Consider the following 16,500-nt stretch of genomic DNA (forward strand, 5'->3'; position numbering starts at 1 on the left):
GAAAACATTATTTCTTTTTTTTTTTAAAGAGAGAGTGAGAGAGGAGAGAGAGAGAGAGAGAGAATTTTTTTTTAATATTTATTTTTTTTTAGTTCTCAGCAGACACAACATCTTTGTTGGTATGTGGTGCTGAGGATCGAACCCAGGCCGCACGCATGCCAGTCGAAAGCGCTACCGCTTGAGCCACATCCCCAGCCCAGAAAACATTATTTCTTAAAATAGACTAGAATTCAAGCTTGCCTACAAACATCAATCTTGACTTGAGACAATCTTCATAAACAGGAACTCCTTAGTGAGTTTTAATCCATTTTATCTGATTATAGCATGACTCCCTGAGTACAGCCCCTCATTCAGCTTGATGGTAATTAGGTGCTTAGTATGTTTTTGAAGTGGTTATTATAACCGCAGTCATTTCAAAATGAGAACAGAAAAGGTTCAGGTAAAAATTAATCGGAACTTGAGAGTAACTGGTTTATCCAAAAAGCAAGAGTTTACAAAGGATCTGCATAGAACTAGTTCACAAAAGTTGTGCCTCTCTCAGATTCCCCTGGAAGGAGGGCTTGGTTAAAATGCAGATTCTCAATCCCCTTCGAAACTACTCATGTGGTTCAGGTCTGAAGCGGAAGTTTAAAGTCTATACTTTCAGCAAGGTTCCCCCAGATCCACCTGGTAAACATAGTGCAAAGGTCACACTTAGAGATAACTACTTAACTATATCACAGTAAGTAGCAACAGATGAATCATTTTACAGGCATTTATAACAAGCATCAGGAAGGAATAATTCACATTGATTCCTATCTAAAACAGTTATTTTATCAAAGATAAATGTCTAATTTATAACAATGAAATTATAATAATAAATTGTACTATTCACTGGAATTTACAATGAAAAGCACCACCAGAGATCAACTATTTCTATCTAGAATTTTAAAATATAAAACATGATAAATGTTTCCTCAAACATGAAAATGACATTAATCCTTCTTCTATGACTTGATAAAACTGAGTAATGCACTTAAAGGTCTCAGAATCTAAAGACATAAAAAGGTATAGTCTTTGAATCAACCAGGAGATGATTTTACGTAGAATGAGTTAAGGGTTGTCATTCATATCTGGGAGATAATCTGGGTGCAGAGGATGAAACTGAAAAATAAGCAGAGACTCCTCTATGTGACAAAACCCCAGGACAGGAAGTAAAGACAGATGCAGCTAAATGTTCCCATAAGTGTGTCTGACCAATTTTGTAAGATGTGAGTTATGAGGATAAAACCCAGAAATTATCTATAAGGTAGGACTTTCAGCAGCCTCAGTACACTAAGAGGGTAATGCAATACACAGTGCTTCTAAGTTGTACTATGGACCAACTGACAGGACTCCAGGATTCTGTGGAGCAGAATCTGAAACCACTAATTACACATGGATAAGCCCATCTTTCCATGAATTGACAGAGATAGACATAAATGAATATGATAGATGCATCTAGAAAAAGAGGAGTTCAAACAGAATTATCAATGTTGATTCCTCACTCTTTAAGGAGAAAATCCTCAGCTTCTATACTCATTCTTTAGGAAGAAACACTTCTAAAAAAGGTCATTAGACTCTCATGGCTTATAGAAAACAATCCATGGGACTGTCCAGTCTCATAAATCCTCACTAACTAAGCAACCTCACTAACAATCTGTGCACACAGATTGTCTTATGTTTGCCCCCCTACTGTAAATTAACAAAACACCACTGAACTTTATGATACCTAGTGTTAAGTTATAACACTTTGTGTTATAACTTAGAGAAATATAACTTTATATTTATAATATAAAGTTATAATATATAACTTTCCCCCAGAACATCCAAATTCACTCCAAATTTGAAAATTAAGTGACACATTTTTTTTTTACTTTTAATTATAAAAAGCAGTAAGATGGCCCTGCCTTATTAATGTGGTGTTTGGAAAATACTCTTCCAAGTCCTTCAAAACAGATCAAACTTAAGGGCCCATCATTCTATTCATCCCAACTTCTTACCAATCATTGTATCCTTCTCCGTCTTTTCAAAGCTCACTAAATTACACCTATTTTCTATGCCTTTCTTCCTAAAAGTTTCCAAAGAGACGTTTCACAAGGCCCAGGATAACTTCATTACTAGACTCTTGATCTTTAGTACTCACCACTTTGTTCCATTTATCATCTGTTCTCTCCCTGGAGACAGTGGAAGCAAAGAGGCTAAAAATTTAAATAACCTCTACTTTTAAAAGAATCATCCCTTGATCTTGCTGTTCACTCTTTCTCTCAACTACCATCTCATTGCTCTTGTTCCCTTCATCACCAGACTCATCTAATTTGCAGCTTCTGCTTCCTCAGCCACTGGTTTCTTAATATCCTGCAATTTAACTTCAATTAAAATTTTATTCCTAAATAACTTATATGTGTGAAAGTAGTGGACTAGTTTAAGAAATTACTGTTACTTTGATATAAAGGAGGCAGAATAGCATAGTAGTTGGGTACAAATACTGAGCTGACAACTTACTAGTTTGTCAACTGGGCAGATTGGAGGGGAGGACATCATGTTTCACACATTCTCATTTTCACCATTTTTACATGTGTACATAAATGCCTGGTCCAAAAATAAATTTTTAAAAAGGCTTGATGTAAATTTCTACAACTTTTGAGCATCCTAAGGACCAAAAAAAAAAACAAAAAAGAATAAGAAAAACTTCATGTGTTCAATGTTCAAAGTTTAGCCTTACTTGTTTTAATCATAGGATTTTATGGAGTTCTAAAAGTCTAAGAAGAAAAGAGATTAAAAAGAAATGAATTTTAAGTTACTAATTTCTCAAGTAAAAAATTCAGTAGCTACATATTCAAAATAACTATATTTGGCAAAGTAGGAACTCAGGGAGGAACAAAAGGAGAAGGATGGAGATCTGATCAACAGAATTAAAGAATAATGGGAGGGAGAATACAACTGGTCACTGGGATGAAATGAATATGAATTGTTTCTTCAGGTTTATGAACCACAAAAAGCACATAACTAAAGTAGCTTGGGTTATGCTCAATTTTCTTACCTTCTGAGGCTTTCCTTCTTCTCTTCACGTGATAAACAGCTGTCTAAGTGTTTATTGATGTGGTTTTCTAGAATGCTAACTCCGCAAACAGGACAATCCACTGTATTTTTAAAAAGAGAAACACAGAATTTACTATCTGTAGAAAGGGTAAAAATATATATATGCTGGTTCTTTCAGCAATTAAGATAAAAAAAAAACATAATCCCAATTTAACATGAACTTACAAAAGCAAAAGACAAAAGGAATGACCCAAGAGGGCAACATCAGCAGGACAGACTGGTTAATGGGTAAGAACTACATTGTGGGAAGTCACAAATCAGAAACCCAGGCTTAGAGACTGCACATAGGCTGGAAATTGGTTTATTAGAAAATGCTCTGGTTGTTAGGCGCAGTGGCATACACCTATCATACAAGCAACTGGGGAGGTTGAGGCAGAAGTTCAGGCCAGTCTTAGCAACTTCACAAGATCCTCTCTCAAAATAAGAAATAAAAAGGAAAAAAAAAAAAAAAAAACGGGGGATATAGTTTAGTGGTAAGGTACTCCAGTTTCAATCCTCAGAACCAAAAAAGGAAAAGCTTTCATTAAATCTTTTCTACCAAAGAATGACCAAACTATAAAACAAATCTTCTGTTTTTCCCAATCCTTAGGAGCATCCCTGGTTAGCACAGAAACAATAAACATCAACTACAGGGAGACATAACTGGCCTTGGGCAAGTAAGCAGGTAAGTATAGTTGGATTAATGCATTTACTGGATAAGATCAAATACTATACAATTTTGACAGTGCTTACAAATTTGCTAATTTACTTCTCATTTATAATTCCGTATGTAATGTTAAAATTATTAAATACAATCATTCTCAAGTTGCTTCATGGAGTTGAAAGGATCTGTGAAGGAATCTCAAGACTTAGAAGCCATTATGGATACAGTGGACTAAAGCAGGGAAGGTAATGTTGTAACAGAGCAGCACAATTTCTAGGTCCTCTGTCCTTACTTTCAATAGAGCATGGCCAATTTTATGTTATGCTTCATTATAAGATTTCATTTGGAAAAAAGGTTCTGTGAAGGAAAAACTAAATTAGCAATCAAGCTTAAAAAAAATACAGTAAGAACAACTGGTAAAAAAGACTGAGGATAAAACATACTAGGAAATTTAAGTGAAATTTATATTCCCTTAAGAAATAAATTAATTAACTAATAAATTAATTTCTAATTTTCTAACATTAAAAAACACTAACAGCCTTGCACTGTGGGTGGCATAGGTTTACTGAAGATGTCTAAGACTATTTCTGCCTAAAAGGTGCTCCAAATTTCACTGGTAAGAAAAAACATAGAAAACAAAGGTTAAACACAGCAATATATTCATCAAACAGATAAGCAAACAGTAAACAAAATGGCTGGAAAACAAGTGTTTTCAGGGCTGTGAGATATAGCTGTTGTCTAACCCTAATCAATGAGTAGTTTAGAATCTGGACAGTTTAAAAAGATGTAGAACAGGGGTCTCCAAACACTCTTAGCAAAGGCTAGGTAGTAAAGAATTAAGGCTTTCCAAGTCAATATGACCTTTGTCACCAGTATGCAACTCCTTCACTGCAGCATGAAAGCAGTCAATCTGTAAACAAATGGACATGGCTGTGTTCCGGTAAACCTTTATTTACAGAAATAGGTGACAAAGTAGATTTGGTCTTGGAAATGCAGTTTGCCAATCCCTGGCTATATTGGAGGAAGAATGAGGAGATCGGCTTGGCTTGAAATGGGTTTCTGAGAGAGAGAGGGGTAAAAAATAAGGTGGAATAGCTAGAGTAGAAACCAAATCATCAAAGGCTTTAAATGACAGGCAAAACATCATGGAGGCAGGTATTCAAACAATGGTATAAGAAGACAAAAACAGCTCTTAGAGATTAAATTGAAACTAGTATGTTAAATGGGGGTGGGGATTTAAAACTGAGAAACAAAGTTACTATGAGGCTGAAGTATGAACTAATTAAATTGTTTCTTTCTTTTTTGTAATTGTTAGTTGTTATTGTTGTTTTTAAGAAATCAGGCTGAATTTCTACTCTATGAGAAAGAAAAAACAAATATACATAAAAGTACCCACTACATCAATCTCTTGAGATTGTGATAAAGTAAAATCTGGTTTATATCTTCCCAATCCTTCCCCCTAAAAACTGCTGTCTATTTATTCTTCTGTCATATGAATGAGAATATTTCCACTAAATAAGAAAATACACATAAAAAATAATTTCCTACCTTTAGAAACTTGCTTCAAAGTGGACGTAGAGGGTATCTCATGACCATTAGTATCTGAGAAGCCCAGGGCTGTCTTTCCCATAAAACATGCTGCTTTAGTCTCCAGAGAAGTGCTTGCCTCTTTCTGTGGGCTAAATTTAATGTCATTTTCTTTCATTGACAACTCTGATATAGAACCATTAGTTTCTCTAACCAAGAAATTGTCCATTAATCTGCTCCCCTGCTTTAAAGAATGTCGGTAACCTCCAGGAGTATGTACTTTGACAGCAAGTTTCTTAGAAGAGGAAGAAGCAGGAGATATGGGTGGTGATTCTAAAGCAAACTGTAACAGATGATTCCTGGAAATATAAAAAACACAACAGATAATTAACATATCAATTTATGTATAATAAATGGACTGACATGTGCTGTTTTCCCAATTAACACTTATTTTTTTCTGAAATATGAAGCTTACACCATAACCATAATCAAACCAAAATGTTTCTTCTAGAATAAAACTTGAAGTAAAAAAATCTAACTTAAAAGGTAGTTGAAGGGCTGGAGTTGTGGTTCGGTGGTAGACTGCTTGCCTGGAACGTGTTAGGCACTGGAATTGATCCTCAGCGTCACATAAATTAAATTAAATAAAATAAGGTAATGTGTACATCTACAACTAAAAAAAAATTTTTTAAATGTAGTTGATATGTCTACAAAAGGAAATGGCAAGACTTCGGGTTCTGGTCATGGAGAAAAGCTTATGCAAGTTTTATTCTCCAGTGGTAAATAACTTTAAAATCTGGACAAATCTGTTGTAGGCACTGGAGTGTAATCAATACAAAACTGAGATCTCTGAGAGAGAAAATGAGCAAGGCCAAAAGTTGATTTTTTTAAAAAAAATTTAACAAAATCATTAAATATCCACCAAAATTAAATACCAAAAAAAAAAAAGAATAAATATACAAATTACCAAAACAAAGAATTAAAAAGACACATCATTACAAATACTACAGAAATTAAGATCACTAGGTAAGATCATAAATATTTTATAATAATAAATTAGAAATTTTACATAAAATGGATAAATTCCTTGACAAACACTATTCATTAAAAGTGACAAAGGAAGCCAGGTGTGGTGGTGCACACCTGTAACCCCAGCAATTTGCCTATAATCCTAGCGACTTGAAAGACTGAGGCAAGAGGATCTAAGAAAATAAAATCTTAAAATACCACTCAAAGTACCATCAAAAAGGGTTGCGGTTGTAGCTCAGTGGTAGAGTGAACATGTGAAGCACTGGGCTCAATCCCCAGCACCACATAAAAATAAAATAAAGGTATTATGTCCATCTACAACTAAAAAAACATATACTTTTTAAAAAGTACCATCAAAAATATTAAATACCTGTGAATAAACTTAACAAAAATGCATAAAACCTGTATTCTGAAAACTACAAAATGCAGCTTATAGAAATAATTTTTAAAAAGGCCTAAATAAATGAAGAGATATTCCATGTCCACAGTTGAGAAGACTCAACAATGTTAAAATATCCATTTTTTCCACTTTTATTTATAGATTCTGCAATACCATTTAAAATACCAGACATTTTGGAGAAATGGAAATGTTATGCTCATTCTAAAATTTATATGGAAATGAAAAGGCCCTAGAATGCCAGCAGTCTTGAAAAAGAATGAAGTTAGAGAATCCAAACTACCAGATTTTAAGAACTTATAGTATAACTACAGTATTAAAGATACTGCAAGTATTAGTTTACAGAGAGACAAAAAGAATACAGAACATAATATGTCAAGAAATAGATCCATAAATATAATCATTTGGCAATCTAGTGGGCCTTTTAATAAGTGGTGCTGGTACAACTGAATATTTGTTGAGGAAAAAATGAAACCTGACCCTTACTTCCATTATATCCCCAAATTAACTTGAATAGGTTCACAGACCTACACATAAAAGTTAAACTATAATAATTCTAGAAGAAAATGTATCAAAAGTTCTTGTAATAGGCAAAGATTCTTAGGCAGGATTTAAAAAGCACTAATTCATAAGAGAGAAAATTAACTTGATCAAAATGAAATCATTTACTCATCAAAAGAAACACTTAAGAAAATTAAAAGGCAAGCCATAGATAAGGGAAGGAAAAATGTAACATATTTGGCAAAAACATGTGAAGAACTCATACAAGTCAATAATAAATTTTAAAACTAGACAAAAACTATGAAGACATGCAAAACACAGGAATAATCAACAAGCTTATGAAAAGGTACATTAGTCATCAGGAAATACTAAGTAAAATCACAGTGAGCTACTACTTCATACCCTATAGAATGCTTAATAGACCTGATGACACCAAACATTAACCACGATGTAGAATGACTGAAACTCCCATACACTACTGCCGGATGTAGTACAACCTCATTGGAAAACATGCAAAGAATACAAACAAATATTCATGCAGCTTTCTTCACAACAATCATAAGCTAGAAACAACTCAAAACCATGGATAGGTGGATGGGCAAAGAGTGTACACAAAGGAACTATTCAGCAATAAACAGTGTGAACACCAACCCACACAACCTCAGGGATGAATAACATGAGCAGTGTATGAAGTGAAAGAAAAGAATACCATGATTTTAGTTACTGGAGTTTAAAAATAATCCGATGATAGAAAATTGCAGGGTCATTGCCCACAGAGGTACGGATTAACTAACAGCAGAATAGCAGAATAAAGGAAATTGCTGAGGAAACATTTAAAAATGTTCTAAATCCTGACTGTGACTGATGTAAGATAGATGAGGCTGGACACCCAAGGAATTTTCAGGAAGCAGGTTTATTTAAGCGACAGCAGTCCAAAGGGGCTAATACCTAAAAATCTTGGAACCCTGGGTCTAGAAATTCTTTGAAATTTATACTCAGTGGGAAGAGTTACATAACAGTGGGGGGTTACATGGCAGGTACTCTTTGTCCCATATTTTAGGTCAGACAGAGGTTTCACAAGTTTTTATCAAGAAAATAGAAACAATAATTTTTATACAACAAGCTCTCAAGACAAGAGTCTATCACACCTTTTGTCTCAAACTTGGCATTGACAAGAAAGAGGAAGCTTCAAACCACATTGAGCTCTCTGCAGAAATACTGTTGTCACTCTTTGTAAAATCTTGCTGACAAGAAGTTTAATTATGGTGGGGAGGTGTCCCTCAAGAAGCTTATTATGATAAGGGTCTTTTGGGTAGGGGTGTACCTGTGGCTGAATGATCACTACATAAATGTACGCAGTTATTAAAATTTAATGATCGGGCTGGCAAAACAAAACCTGAGAGATGTGTGTGTGTGTGTGTGTGTGCGTGCGCGCGCGCGCGCGCATGCGTGTGCATACATGCTTGTATTTTTTTTTTAAATGAAGTGTAGTATGAGAAAAACAGCTTGATTTTTTTTTTTTCTTTTTTTGTGGTGTTAGGAATTGAACCTAAGGGCCTTACACATGCTAGGAAAGTGCTCTACCACTAAGCCACAGAATATCCCATTGAGATGACCCTGAAGAAACAAAAAAGAAAGTGGGGGATTTAAACCACTTGGCCCTCTGGGGAAACATCGGTTCATTTAGGAGCAACAGAAAGCACAAGGCTTAGGGTCAGAGTATAATTAAAATGTTTGAGAAAACGCAAGAAAGCCTGGAAGCAAATAAACAAGGGCAAAAGAGAGAGCAAGACTACCTAGGAACCAGAGGTTTTACTTAGGCTTTTGCTCCAAATGAGTTGGAAAATGCTAAGTTTGGATGTTAAATGTTCCCCTAAGATCCATTTATCCAAAGCTTGGTTCTCAAGGTGCTGTGAAAATTTAAGAGGTTGAGCCTAATCAGAGGTCATTAAAGATACACCCTCAAAGGGATTTTAATATTTTCACCCAGCTCATCTTATAGTATATGAATTACAAAATGTCTCCTGGTTTTAAATGCCATTTGTATATTCATGGCTTCCAGATTTATATCTTTAACTAGATTTATCCCCATAAGTCTCCTGTCCTCTGTTTCCTAGTTCAAGACATGAGCACTTGTTCCAACATGCATTCTCCAATATGATATATTGCTCTCACTAGAGGCCTAAATCAATGGGGACCTCCCAATCTTGGACTGGAACCTCCAAAACTGCAAACCAAAATAAATGTTTTCTCTTTATGGTATTTTGTTTATATATAGCTGTCAAACACAGGGAGCCACCTCTGGATGATTTTAAGCATGATCTAACTTCTTGTTTTAAAGGGATAACTCGCTGTCTTCAGGAAGGACTTTATGAGGCCATTAAGAAGTTATCATAGTCATGTAGGCTGACACTGGCTTGGACCAGATTATGGATGATAATGGAAGGAAGCTGAAAAGCATTCAGATTTCAGAAATTTTGTGAGGATGAAGCCACCTGAATTTACTAACGAATTAATAGATTAAGTGGTACAAAAAAGCTCTTTCTCTGCTTCTGAATCCTGTCATGAGCTGAACAGCTTTCCTCCACCATGCCTTTCCTCCATGATGGACTCACCTTGGGCCCAAGGCAATGAAGTCAACCATCTATGGACTGAGATATCTGAAACCATGGACAATTTAAAAGAAGTGAAAATGTTCTGTATTCTGGAAACACTCACTTGTTTCATTAAAACCTAGGTAAAAAGAATTTTGGACTTTCAAGCTGGCATTAATCTGGAGATGACCCTGAGAACTTCCTGCCTGGAATGACAACTGGAATGTGGTATAAGGAACTATTTTTCCAGATAATCCTGATGTTTCAAGAAGGCTGTCTGTTCACATTGCCAAATCAATGTCCCAAATCATTGCATCCCAGAGAAGGGATGCAGTCCTGAGCAAGACAGCTGATGGTTGGGTCCAGAAGGCCTCATGGAGGACAACAAGGAGTATGAATGTGACCCTCCCGCTGGCCAGGGAGGTTGTCCTCCACAGCTGTTTTGCCTGAATTTTATCTGAATCCCTGAGACATTTATTAAGCAAAAATTATTTTAAAGTCCCTGCTATGCTTTGGAGTCATTTGGTTAAACAGGCAGTCGTCCACCGAAGCACAAATTCTGATTAGCACCTTAGGGCATCAACATATACAAGGGAAACATCAACAGGGTTATTCCCATTTTTCACATGAGGAAACGGGGGCCAAAAAGGTTAAATATCACCATCATATTAGAAAGAAAAAAGAACAAAGGCAAGACTGGAGCCCAATTCTGCCTAAATCCAAAGCCAGTATGCTTTAAACTACACCACAACCAAATATAAAGATGAAACTACATTCTACATCCTCTTTGTTAGATGTGAAGGAAATTATCCACTATGATGGTTATCTTTTTTTTTTTTTTTTTAAAGAGAGAGTGAGAGAGGAGAGAGAGTGAGAGAGAGAGAATTTTTAATATTTTATTTTTTTTTTTTTTAGTTCTCGGTGGACACAATATCTTTGTTGGTATGTGGTGCTGAGGATCGAACCCGGGCCGCACGCATGCCAGGCGAGCGCGCTACCGCTTGAGCCACATCCCCAGCCCTGATGGTTATCTTAAATGTTGAAATTCTTAAAACATGGAATACCTGGGAAAAACTCACTGGTGGATAAACCAAAGCAATTTATAAAAAATAATAATAGAATGATAGTCTACTATGCAAAAACAAAGAAACAATACTGTCCTACATAGGGCTAGAATGAAGTTCCACTTGCACAAAAATCTTCTAATCATACTTTTGTTCAACTGGGTGTGGTGGCATGTCTGTAGTCTCAACTACTCAGGAGGCTGAGGTGGGAGGATCACATGACCCAGGAGTTCAAGGCCTGGGCATCCTAGCAAGAATTCATCTCAAAAAACATTTTTTTTTCAACACAGTAAGCTCTTAAAAACTTTATTTTTTAAAAAAGTAAGTCGAGGTGGGGGAAGGGTGACACACAACATGTTCTTTGAAAATAAAGTGCCAAGGTCACAAGAAAATGTAGGAGTTGAATGTCAGCTTTGTATCTGAAAACCTCTGAATTATTTCCTTTAACTTCTTATTATTCAATTTAGAATATTAAATTTTTAAAAATCAGAATGGCAAATAAAATGGCAATGACAGATGGAGAAGACAAGAAATAAAATCAACGAACAATATAAATATCTTACATTTTAGTCTAAGATTAAACTTCTTCCTTCATCAATCTTAAACCAGAATTCAAACAAATAATGATATTGGTGAGCTTGAACTATTTTTGCAGAAGTCCCTCAGCACTCTGCACATGACAAGTGTCCCAAAACGCTCACTGCGAGGGTGATGCTAGTAAAAAATGGCAATTCCATGAGGGTAAACAAAGAGAAGCAAATGATAAAAATATGTCCCAAATCAAGAAAGAGTCCTCCCACCCTACCACATCTGCTTTAATGAATAATTAGCCTATTCCTTTGGAAGGAAGAGGGGAAGAGTAAAGCAAAACCATTTGAGACTTTCTTTCAAGTTACCAAAAGGTCTGTGTGCCTAAGTATTGAGCACTTCTCAACAAACAGGCTGTTGTTGGCAAGGCTTCCCCTTTTCCTAGCAGGCAGGTTGTTGTGCTTTCAGTACCAGCTGAGAAAAGAGAAGCAGCTTTGACAATTTTATCACCTTGGAGAAACTCAAACAGCCCACAGATTCCTTTTGAGAGACCTGGCTCCATCCTCTTATAACTAACTGGTAAAGGACTTTGCAATTAGAAAAACAATAACTTCAATCATGAGAATCAGAGAATCTCAGTTCATCTAAAAACTAACTCGTGAAGAGCTTTACATTAAGAAAAACAATAACTTCAATTAGGAGAATCAGAGAATTGTAGAGCTTCTTAATCTAGGCAAATACATCATTCTCAATTTCTAGAATGTCATATTAGTTGAGTCAGAGTACTAAGCTTGATCATTTTTCGAGTGCAAACCTATTAACAAATGTGCAATTCCATTAGAAGAAATGTTTGTGTTTTTGCAAGCAATGTAAGTTACCTCCAAGAATACCCCAACAAGCTAGGAAGTCATATACTTAAATACATGGGCACCTAACTGCTATCTAAATACAGTATGCTCTTAATAAAAATTACTGCTTGACTTACATGATTAAAACTGAATTCACAATATCATTTGGTAAAACATGCCTTTTTATATCCCTTTGAGCGACCAAACCTGCTTTTACACATTCATGCATTTGACAGGAAGTTAAGCTATGTTTCTGAGCTTTGTAAAATACAAGCAATTATGTACTTCACATGGCACAACATGTTACACATGCTGAGTAAATCAGATTAAGAATTAATGGATTAATACATAACAGCCAGGACCAACTACAGACATGTGTATGTACATGGGTTAGTACACTCATATGCATGTATACATATATTATCTAGGTCTATCAAGGGCCTAAAAGCAGTAACAAGCACACCCAGTACCTGATCCTAGTTTCTAAATACCATTCTTCAATAAAGAGGAACCAGGGCTCCTTGGAGAAATGAACTGCTAATTCTAGGGTTGGCACAGGTAAATTGTAAGATGAACCAGGAGTATCTTTCTAGTGCCAAAAGTATGGAAGTCCTCAAATCCTCATTTCAACTCTTAATTGATCTTCATAAGAGAAATATTGCTATTAAGGGAGAACATCTTATTACTACATATTAGATTTGCCTTCTTTTACTTCTACTACTCCAAAACATGCAACCCTGCATTCCCTAACTGAAGAGTGCCAGAGAAGGAACACATTAAAAGCAAAAGTGGTTAGAGGTTAGTCACAAAATTAACTCATACCGTGCAAAATTCAAGCTTTTTACCAGTTCATCTAGTATGCGATTATTTTTCAGGTCTGGCTCTGTGACTGTCTAGAAAAGAAAAACAACAGATGGAAAAAGGTCAAAAACAATAATTAACTTGTTGTAATCTTGTTTTTGAAAATGTCTGACCCATCCTCCTGAGGCTCGCCATCCCACTAAGTCTTCCAGGAAAGACTCAAAATAAAGTTCATCTCAGACTACATGGAATTTTACAAGAGTGAATCAGTACCTACTAACTGGAAGTCTGATAAAAGCTCTCAAAGCATCTATTTAAAATCATATATTATTTATTCTGTCCTAAGAAAAAGCCTAATATGAGCAAGAATCCTTCAAAATGCCAGCACACAGCTTTCCCTAAAATTTCTCCTCATAAACAGAAAACTTCTAAGTAAAACACTGGGAGAGCCATTAAGTGTCCAAGAAAAGTTTAAAAGTAAAATTGTTTTTCAGGAACACAGAGAAAAATGAAAAATCCTGTCCTCCTTCAGTATGAACATTATATAGTTGATCCCTGAGATAAGGTTTCCTTTCTGTTAAACTTCACACTCTATTCTTTCTTTATCCTAATTTATTTTCATTCTCCCTTTTAATCTACCTTTCCACCTGTCCCTACCACTTGAAAGGTTTTGCAAATTTTAACATCCAATTTTCTTAAGCCCACAGGCCATGAATCTTTGCCTTTTGCACAACTACTTTCACCAGTCCTTTGTAAATTCATAATCCCACTATCAGAGTCTCCACCAAATCTAAGAAACTATTCAAAAAAATTAGGAACCATAAAAGCATAGATCATAAGAATTAAAGACTGCTATATCCCAGTTTTAAAATTAGCTTTTACTTCCGAAAATACATTTAGATTATCAGAAATCCTAATGAGAAATTGAACAAAATCCAGTTCTCCTTAAATATACTTTAGAGGTTCTTTCTGAAAAGGTCTTTTATATTTTTTAATTCAATAATTACATATCTTCTCATGGGTTTTTGTACATACATAAAGATGAAATATTTTTACCAATGAGTAAGTTTTTTAAAAAAGGGTATAAAAACTCACCACACAACAAGTTGGACACTGAGTTTTATAAGATAGAAATTTTCTTATACAGAGAGAACAATCTGTAAAAACACAAAATGGAACATAAGTTAATCTCTATTAATAATAAGGGAATCTAACTTTTAACAAATCTGACTTAGGCCTTGGAATATTTCCGCCATCTAAGGCATATCATTATAATCTTAAATTTTTAGTACCTGTGTTCTATGCACATTTTCACATGTAATTAAACAGTGTTATTAGTAAAGGGAAATATATCAAATATAATGACTCTCTAGGATACCAAAATTCTGTAAGCAATATGCATCACTCTGTTTTCTCCATTTGTAAACTATGGGAACATGCATGTAAGACCTGGGCTGAGTATTACATAAACATGTCAGATATCTCTTATTGCCTACCTTTTCAAAAATAAATTTTGAAACAGGACATATACATATTTTAAGAAATAAATGTTACCTAGGTTAACAAATTAGCAATTTCTATATACTAAGTCTGCAGGTGATGTCCATCATTGCACATTTAACAAGCACTTCTGTGGCAGGCACTAAGAAAAGAGCAGTGTAGAGGGGAACGTTCTTTACCTCAAGGAGATAAGAAAGTAGTGAGGCAATCATAGTGTACTTTAGTGTAATAAGTCCTAACAATTTAAGCAAGAAACAAGCACCAACTAAATTCACCACTCAAGGCTGTATAAAATACTCAAATAAAAAGCACATATCACTAATAGTAGTATCTTACTGAAGCTAATTTACCAGTAGCCCAAATTCAGTTGAGTTAAGGAGCCTCCTCAAAAAGAGTTAAGTTTAGCCGAGAAGGAGGAGACAGTATGATTACAGTACAGGTGTTCAGAAATAAGGAAGTCTTGCCATCCTCAGTAGGAGTACCCCAGGAAGAAAAATAAAGGGACACATTATAAAAAGGCTAAAACCACCAAAGGGTTTGGGAAACAAAGATGAACAGAAGGGACCAACTCAGACACTGCCATTCCATGCTAACGACAAGCAAAAAGCTGAACTGAAAAACTAACAATTCTGAGATCCATCCAGAAAAGCAAAGTCACAGGGCAAACTGCTTCCTCCAAAAATGGAGAAGCAGATACAGAGACTCACCACTTACTGGTGGAGAAACCCACAAGAGAAACATCCACAAGAACCAGAGAAGAATACTGTGCTGGAAACCAGGGCAGAGGAAGAAAAACCTCAGTGGTCATTGATGAACTGCAGTAGATTAGGAAGGACAAATCTGAGAGTTAAAAGCTTCAGAGGACCTTGTCCTTAGAGGTCCTCATGCTTTTGTGAGTTTTTGCTGCAGGAGTTCTACCAAGTTCTCACAGTGACTATCCAAAAATAAAATCCCTAGTCATGCAGGGAGAAGGAAAAAGTAACCACTCTGAGACAAGCCCCAGCACTAAGTTCACAAGGCCTGCCCTCAGGAAAAACTATTTTACCAGAATAACCTATTGGGTTTTTATCAGAGCCCAACTGACCTGGGAGGAGAGAAATATGCAACTACAACACTCTAGCCATCCTCTTCCAGTTCACCAGCAAGTAAGCAAAGCATTTGTGAATCTCAAGCTCCAGGGACAAGGCTCCCTAATAGACTTGAGACCTACTCACAGAACTAGAAAATGCTTCTCCTCCTTCCACATTTACCATAGCACTCAAGGCCTATTTACTGCAGTTCCTTTTACCCAGTACATCATTCCTGGCTATTAAGAAAAACTTACAAGGCATACTAAAAGGTAAAAAATAAAAGATCCAATCACCAAAAAAAGAAAACAAACACAAACACACACAAACACACACACACACACACACACACACACACACACACACACACAGTTTGAAGAAACTGAGCAAGCATCAGAAACAGGGTCAAATAGAACAGGAATGTTCAATATATCAAATGAGGAATTTTTTAAACTATGATATGCTAAGAATTTTAATGGAAACAGACAACATGTAAGAACTGATGAGTAATGTAAACAGAGAGGTGGGATGCTAAAAAAGAAGCAAAAAGAAATGTTAGAGATAAAAAACCACTGTAACAAATGAATACTTTGACAAGATAATAAATATACTGGACACAAATGAGAAGAAAATCTCTGAGCTTGAGTTTGTCAATAGAAACCTTAAAAATTGAAAAGTAAAGAGAAAAAAGACCAGAAAAAAAATGGAACAGAATCTTCAAGAACTGTGGGACAGCTATAAAATTTAACATATCCATAATGGAAATGCCAGCAGAAGAGTGAAAGGAACACAAAAAAAGTTTACTGCAATGACCGAGAACTTTCCCAAATTAATATTGAACACTGAACCACCTATCCACAAGAACCAAAGAACACCAAGAA

At 35.5% G+C, this 16,500-nt stretch overlaps 1 protein-coding gene across 1 annotated transcript in view; it reads right to left on the reverse strand.

Annotated features, from left to right (window-relative positions):
• The window catches only part of RAD18 (RAD18 E3 ubiquitin protein ligase), a 123,902-nt gene that overhangs the window by 84,852 nt on the left and 22,550 nt on the right, over positions 1-16,500 (reverse strand). Inside the window, exons 3-6 of the mRNA XM_081276278.1 lie at positions 14,148-14,209; positions 13,074-13,144; positions 5,312-5,649; positions 3,062-3,161 (exon numbers count right to left, since the gene is read on the reverse strand). Of these exons, the coding sequence (XP_081132404.1) occupies positions 3,062-3,161; positions 5,312-5,649; positions 13,074-13,144; positions 14,148-14,209 (571 nt within the window). The remainder of the gene's footprint in view (positions 1-3,061; positions 3,162-5,311; positions 5,650-13,073; positions 13,145-14,147; positions 14,210-16,500) is intronic.

The sequence above is a fragment of the Spermophilus citellus genome, assembly GCF_964194105.1.
Source record: "Spermophilus citellus genome assembly, chromosome: 19".
NCBI lineage: Eukaryota > Metazoa > Chordata > Mammalia > Rodentia > Sciuridae > Spermophilus > Spermophilus citellus.